At 35.9% G+C, this 7,717-nt stretch overlaps 1 protein-coding gene across 2 annotated transcripts; it reads left to right on the top strand.

Moving 5' to 3' along the window:
- The first annotated feature begins 340 nt into the window (after positions 1 to 340).
- LOC111374232 (thylakoidal processing peptidase 1, chloroplastic-like) lies at positions 341 to 3,444 on the top strand. 2 transcript variants are annotated; one of them, XM_022996882.1, is made up of 6 exons: positions 342 to 1,401; positions 1,908 to 1,976; positions 2,079 to 2,147; positions 2,380 to 2,466; positions 2,582 to 2,649; positions 2,929 to 3,444. In XM_022996882.1, the coding sequence occupies exons 1-6, from the start codon at positions 661 to 663 to the stop codon at positions 3,026 to 3,028; spliced, it is 1,134 nt and encodes a 377-aa protein (XP_022852650.1). In that variant the 5' UTR covers positions 342 to 660; the 3' UTR covers positions 3,029 to 3,444. The 2 variants fall into 2 exon arrangements, with proteins under 2 accessions (XP_022852651.1, XP_022852650.1); XM_022996883.1 differs by lacking the exon at positions 2,079 to 2,147 and having other exon boundaries at positions 341 to 1,401.
- Positions 3,445 to 7,717: the final 4,273 nt, after the last annotated feature.

Genomic DNA, 7,717 nt, shown 5'->3' with positions numbered 1-7,717 from the left:
TAATTGTTTACATATGTAATATGAAAGAGAGAGAAAGATTATAATAAATCTCTTTTTATCTCTTTCCATTACTATTTTTGAATAATGTTATTTATTGTCGTTCACTGCGTCATTGTCCTATATGACATTCTGTATGATGGTTTGTGATTTGATCTATTAATGTGATAATTTTTCTTGCTTTATATATTAAATCACTAATCGTGACACATATATCACGTAGAACGATTATGATAATGAGTGTCTGTAAATCACATTATTATTTTTTATATCATTTATGATTTATCTGTACATCATTATCACTGTTCAATCACACTAGTACTAATATCATCTTGTTACTTTTGTTGACCATGTCATTTTCCCTCCCACGAAATCAATCCCTTCGGCCTCCTCTCCAGCCATCCTGCGCCCCCTCGTACCAGCTCTCCCCGCCCCTGTCCACGCCATCATCCGCCGATAGGGTTTCGCTTTCCAGTTTTCCCCTTACGCACCTCCAATTTCCTCCAGACCCCTCCGATCTAAACCAACTTTTCAATTCCCTCCTTTCCCGTCCGGATCATCACTGATCTCTTCGAACCCAATGGCATTTCTTGGCTTCTAGAGCTCGTCGCTCACCCCACTATTTTCCTTTTCGTTTTCATCAGTCTCTTACAATTCGTCATTATGGCTATCAAATTAACCGTCACCTACTCCGGCTACATCGCCCAGAGTATAGCTTACCCCGCCACATCCAAATACTCCGCCTCACGCTTCTTTCACGACGCTACCCGTTTCCGCCTCTTCCACCACCCTCCGAGTCGAAAACCCGACTCCAATTACTCCGATTTCCTCTTCCCTAATTCCAAGTCAAAGCCCATAAGTACTGCCCCATCTTTCTCTTCGACATCGACGTTGGCCCGGGAAATCGTGGGTGAAAGTACGAAATCGCCACTTGCTATGGGATTAATCTCTTTAATGAAGCAGTCAACGGGTGTGCCCAACGTGGGTGTTTTTGGGATTTCACCATTCAAGACCTCGTCGATCATTCAGTTTCTTCAGGGTTCAAAGTGGCTGCCGTGCAACGAGCTTGCGAGTACGGAGGTCGATAGAGGTGGGACTCAGTGTAATAGCACTGGCACCGAAGGCGTGATTGAAAACAGTAGTTCTGATAAGTGTTCAGAGGCTTTTGTAATGGCCAAGAGTGGTAGTAGTAATTTGAAGGTTTTCCTGCCGAATGGCAGGAGCAGACACAGTTGGCTTTCGAAGTTGATGAATCTCTGCTTCTGCTCCGAGGATGCCAAGGCGGCTTTCACTGCATTCAGTGTTAGCGTATTGTTCAAATCGTCATTGGCTGAGCCGAAGTATATTCCATCGACTTCTATGTACCCAACTCTTAATGTGGGCGATCGCATTCTCGCTGAGAAGGTATTGAGATACTTGCCTCAGCTGAAATTTAATTGTGATAGCTATAAGTAGATAATTTTTATGGAGGAATTTAACTGTGTATAAATGAAGTATTCGTAAAACAATTTCTATCGCCAGATTTGGATTGTGGATCAGATTAAGGAAGTAGTTTTGATCAAGATCTTGTGCCTAGAAAACATAATCAGTTTTCGGTCATTAGCGTGAGAATTTCGACTTGTGAACACCATCTATTCAATTTACCTGTTTAAGGGCTTAAAGTAATATTTTGGCTTATTGCTTTTAGTCGCCATTGTGAACATGTGATCAAAACAATAATATGGAACACGTCATTATTACTTCTTATGGATTGCTTGCTTGCGTTCCTTGTTTTTATTCTTTCATCTGGTTCAAGTTTGACATGCTCTAGGAGTTGTTGCAAGAATAAGCTTGATGGTAGGCTTTGGAAAGCTCGACAGTTTAATGTGTTACTACCAAGCTGACCATTTTGATGTTTTTGTGGTTTTCAGGTTTCTTACATTTTCAAGAATCCCGAAGTCTCCGACATTGTTATTTTTAAGGTGCCCCCCATTCTTCAGGTATGTCCTGAACTCGTCAACTGCATCATTTCGAGAACAGATAGTGTTATTCGTGTCACCCTGAGCCAACATACCAATCTTTCAATTTGATGCTCTCTGCAGGATATTGGTTATAGTTCGAGTGACATTTTCATCAAAAGAATTGTAGCCAAAGCTGGGGACTATGTAGCAGTAAGTGCGCATGTTTGGGAAGTGATTTTGTAAATAGATAAAAAAGAGTGGTGGATAACTAAGTATACTAGTGGGTTTCAAGAAATTTTGGGATAAAAAGTAGGTTTGACTGATTATGTTTATAAATTAAATAGGTGCCAAACAATCACCAAGTTTATTGTTCGAAAGTTTGAATGTCGATTCTCTTGTCTGATCATCTCTAACAAGTAGTCCAATTTGATAACTTGTGCAGGTTCATGGTGGTAAATTGTTGGTGAATGATATTGTTCAAAATGAGGATTTCATCTTGGAACCACTTGCTTATGAAATGGATCCAGTGGTAATAGCCCTTGCTTGTTTTCCATTCTGCTTTCTTGATGATACCATGTCACATATCTATACAATTTATATGCATTGATTTGAAAATTGTTGCTCTTTGTTTTTGTTTACTATAGCTTGTACCTGAAGGCTATGTGTTCGTGATGGGAGATAACCGGAATAACAGTTTCGACTCTCATAACTGGTAATTAGTTACTATATTTGTTAACATCTGAAGAAATACCACTGAAATCTTAAATAACTTTTACTCCATCGCATTTCATTGGTTCCTTCTTCCATATATGGGTTGTTATCGTTCTACCTCCTATCTGCTGTAAGAAGTCTTTTAGAATGGAAAAACAAAAACAGAGAAGCTATTAAGGATAACGAGAACACAAAGCAATTATAACTAGTGATTAGATTGTTATAATGCCATGTTTAATTTCGTATGTCGTGACATTATGATTGTTTTCTTCTTTCTCAGGGGTCCATTGCCCATCAAAAACATCGTTGGTAGGTCAGTATTTCGATACTGGCCCCCTTCGAGAGTATCCGACACTCTCTACAAGTCGTCCATGCGGTGACACCGCGTCTCCCTCTTTTCTGTGGAAAAGGTTCTGGATGCTTTCAGGATTCATTTTCTCTGTCCCTCGGTGCTTATTCAAGCTCTTTTCCTTGGCTAAAGTGTCCAAGGATGGATCATCTCATCCATCCCTGTAAGGATTATTGCCAATGGCCTAATCTTGGTCTGGCTTTTGAAAATCTGTGTAATTCTACATTGATGCACAAACTGAATAGCTCGCTGAAGGAATCCATCTCGAATAATTCAGGACATATTGGGTTCGGATTGGACTCGATGACTGACCAAATATTTCTTTTAACTTTTACTCAAGTTTGTTCAGTTAAACGTATGTTATTATTGTATTTAGGATAATTGGAAATGCATATAGCTCTGTTTTACTAATGAATTAAAATTCAAATCCTTCTCTCTTATTCGAAATTCCTTTTGTTATATTTACTTTTAGAGAGACATAAAGATATATGTGACTGAACATTTAATAAATTAATTTATTTATAGCTTTAGCTATCACAAGCTTGATGAAAAGGATAAAATTGTTTTGAGAACACTTTAAACTTGATTGTCGAATTTTCGTTGATTAATTTTTATTTCTTGACTTAGTATCTTAGTGCCTTCTTGGTAATGATAATGGAAGTTGATTTTTTGTCTATTAGAGAGAAAAAAGAGTTTCATTTATGACTGAAGAAGTCAAAAATGACGTTTGGAATAGTGAAATAATGGTAAAAAAAATGATTTTTTGTGGTAAAAAATTGCCACTTGGGGCTTATCTTGTTGAAATCACCATGTTCCCAACCAAAAGCATCACCACTAGCAAAGGTAAATGAGGATTAAAAACTCTACATTTGCTTTTTGGATTAATAATAACTCAGTTTTTGTTTGTTATAATGTTTTGCTTTCTTGACAGATGCTTATATACGATCAGTAAAATATTGAATATTTATATGAAACCTGTGGGACAAAGGAAATATGAGGAAAGTGGTCAAACCATTGATCTTAGACAGAAAAACAAGATGAATGTCAATTTGAGTTGTTCAGCTGTTGCGTGTTAAATTGTTCAATTATGACTAAATACTTGATTATGATTGGTGAATTTCATTCCTCATGTATTAAGAGTTTGAAACTATACTAGATTGATAAGCCATGAAAAGTTGAACTTACTGTGACAATTAATTTTCATAAATAAAAGCGAGAATATGCGATGAATTTTTACGCCATTTCATCAAAATTAAGTTCGGAAAATAGAAAATTATAAAATGTTATGGATATATCACGATAAAAAAATAAAAATAAAATCTTGTTATTCAAATTTAAGTTGGTTCGTAAGAATGATAAGACGCAAGATTATTGTTTTCGATTATTTTCTGGGGTTTGCTCTAAAATGATAATATGTGACACTGTTTGTTAATTTCATTGATTGTTGTTGAATGCATAATTTAAATATAGAAACTTGTTTTCTGGAGAGTTTTTATTTTAATATTTATCATTTTATCCGCATAATTCAAAATGGATTTTTTTTTTCACGGACAGGGCATCCCAGCCCCGCCAACCGGTTTGGGACGGGTTTTTTTTTCCTCCATTTGGGGCGGGGCCTCTTAAACTTTAATAAGAGTCCTAAAGATGGAAATAACATAAAAAACACATGAATATAGAAAATAGTCTTGGGTTGGACAAAGGCGACGCTTGAGCGCCAGCCTTACGATAAAAAATGCGTGAATAAAAGGAGTCGATTTTTGAATATATCAGTACTGAGTCCATTGCACCACAAGTAGTTGTCTCGAATCATTGCATTCATTATTTGAAATTGGGGAGGGATAACGTGGAATGAGTTGACACTCAGTAAGCAAACATCATGCATATGATGTATGTTTATGATATGCACATGAATTACTTTAAAATAAAATCATTCCCCAATATGTATCCCCTTTCATTCATTTTTTAAAAAATTTAACATTGACGTCGTGAGCTTACTTGATGTATCGTCTAGCCAGTTAGAATGTAGTGGACAAATATTATTTAGAACCCGATCGAGTCCTACTAGTAGTACCGCAAGGCAGTTAACATTATCATTGAACATTGAATATTGGTCGGGTGCGCCGGTCCCCCATGCCTCATTTTCTACTCATATCTTTCATGGCATAAACACACTTCGTAACAAAACTTCGGGATATATATCTTTGAAAATATTTCTTGACTCATTGACATTTGGAAACTTTTATTTTTCTTGAAACTTCTTGTATGCTTATGGATGCATTGATGTGTATGAATATGTCATGAGAAGCATTAATGACATAAAATGTAATAATTAAATATCAAGATCACTTAATCACAAATTAAATAACACATTTATACATTTAAAAATGTAATGTGCAATAAAGACAATGTGAGGTTCACTTACATTGAATCCTAGCAATATACTTTTTGAATGACAGGGGAAGATGTTCCTAACTATCCACGAAGTGAACATGCCAAAATCCTAGTTCATTACTATTTATTTAGAAACTTTGATAAACCTCACTTTTCAATATGAACTCATAACCTTACTCGATTAAATTAATTAATTTATTGTTGTTGTTGGAAAGCCCTATTTGTAAATAAAAGTTTTAAGATTAAAATGATAATTAAATCATCAATCCAACTAGATACTAATTTGTTCAATGATCATTAAAATAGAAATCCAAATTATTGTCTAATTCTAGGAAATTGTATCTATACACAACATAGGCATGCATATAGACAGACCTTTTTGGACTTGTACATACAGACAATTAATACACACACACACATATACATACAAATTCAGCACATATAGCACACATATACATACACATACACATCTGTATATATGTATATGCCTGTTTGTACTAAAATCTGAAAAGGCCACATAGTTCAATTTTTCCACCAACAGTCAATATAGAATTAAACACATGTTAACCAATAGATTATATCATGAATAAATTATGAACCATACCTTATTGCAAGAGCATACTCGTGTCCTAAATGGAGAAATTGAAATTAAACTTTCGGCAGGGAAAAGTGTTTCTACTTAATTTTAAAAAGATGTGAAATAAGGCAACTATATATACTCCTAAACCTAATGGCGTTTATTTAGTTTAATTTGTACCAATCTAACAAATTAGGCCTCCTTATTTATCTATATTAACTTATTTCAACCTTAAATTGATCCTATTAGAAAATTAATATGATGTATGGACTAGCTAGTCTCATCACGACCCATTTGATGATTCAGCTTGAGAAGGATCATAACATTTCCCATCTGCAATCAATCCTGTTCATTCGCTAGCGAAACTATTGAGGAATTCTGCTTTTTATCACTTTACATAAAGGTCTCCAGAGATTCCTCCAAACTGCATAAAATATCCAAACGTATCAGAATCAAATAATCTTTCCTCAAAACCTTGATGGAACTAATGCCCATACATTAATTTTTCAAGGGAGAGGAAGAATTTTCCTTCATCAGATCACAAAATAATGTAGGACAGAAATGATAAGTCTTATATATTCTTAGTCATCTTACATAAAATCGTTTTACATTACTGTTGACACATTAAAAGTGCAGCCCAAATCGAATAGCCCAAGAAATGAAGCGCAATTGAGGAATTCCCAAATCAAATAGCCCAAAGAATGAAACCTAATTAGGCAACTCAAGATAAATGCCCAGACAGAGTTATTAATGAATGCAGTGGAAGCCCACGAATACAGTAACATCATCGCCCAAGCTTGCAAGACGCCCAAGATCTGAGCAAATGGAGTGCCTTACATTCGCCCAGAGCGATGACCCTATTCTCGCCCATACCTTCGAATCGCCTAGGATCTTAGCAAACATAAAATGTTATGGTTATCCACAAATACAGTTATTGAAGCAGTTATTGAGTAACCTTATCACATTCCACGATTCAAGGAACCCAGTTGAAGACGGTTGAACGACAAAGAGTAGTGGCAGCAGTTAGAGACGGCAGTTCCACGACAAGTTAGCCACCATAAAGAAAGTGGGTAGTTATAAAGCAATCAAGCAGTTTCCAAGCGGTTTGTCACAAAGAAATCATCAAGGGAATATAAAAGGAAGAGAAGACATAGAGAAAAAGAGACCCGAATCAAACACTCTCAAACAGAGAATATGTAATTTCAATTTCTTAGTTTAAACTTAAACATTTCTTTCATTACTCGTGTACTTGCACTCCTTGAAGGCATTCTGTTTAGTTCCAATTGTAAATCATCGCTAATAAAACACCCCTTTTTGGGACTTTGTCTCAAGAGGTTGGTTTCTTATACAATCGTCTGATCCCCTTTTTAATTGTTAGCGACCCGCGCAAAACAATTTAGTACGCCCAGTGGGACATTGGTGTTTGGTGTTGAAGATACAAAAGGTGAAACAATATGCCTCACAAATTTGATAAGGAAGCAACAAGTCAGGGAGGAGTTCAGTCTGTGATCAAGTGAGATGAGGCGCAGCATAGCTCTCCACGAATAGAGGGACAGAGTCAGAGTAGTCACAGTCATTACGAATTAATAACAGAGTTGAGTCCTCGAACCATGCGTGTATTACTTGGAGAACTCACACAGGATGTCATTGAACAGGTAAATCTACGAAATATTCATAATATGGAAAGATTTACCCAGAATGGGAATGCACATTATGACAACATGGCCAAAAAACTAAATACTTTGAATAAAA

This window comes from Olea europaea, unplaced genomic scaffold (assembly GCF_002742605.1).
Source record: "Olea europaea var. sylvestris unplaced genomic scaffold, O_europaea_v1 scaffold1222, whole genome shotgun sequence".
Classification (NCBI taxonomy): domain Eukaryota; kingdom Viridiplantae; phylum Streptophyta; class Magnoliopsida; order Lamiales; family Oleaceae; genus Olea; species Olea europaea.
This window is presented reverse-complemented; position numbering and strand designations above follow the sequence as displayed.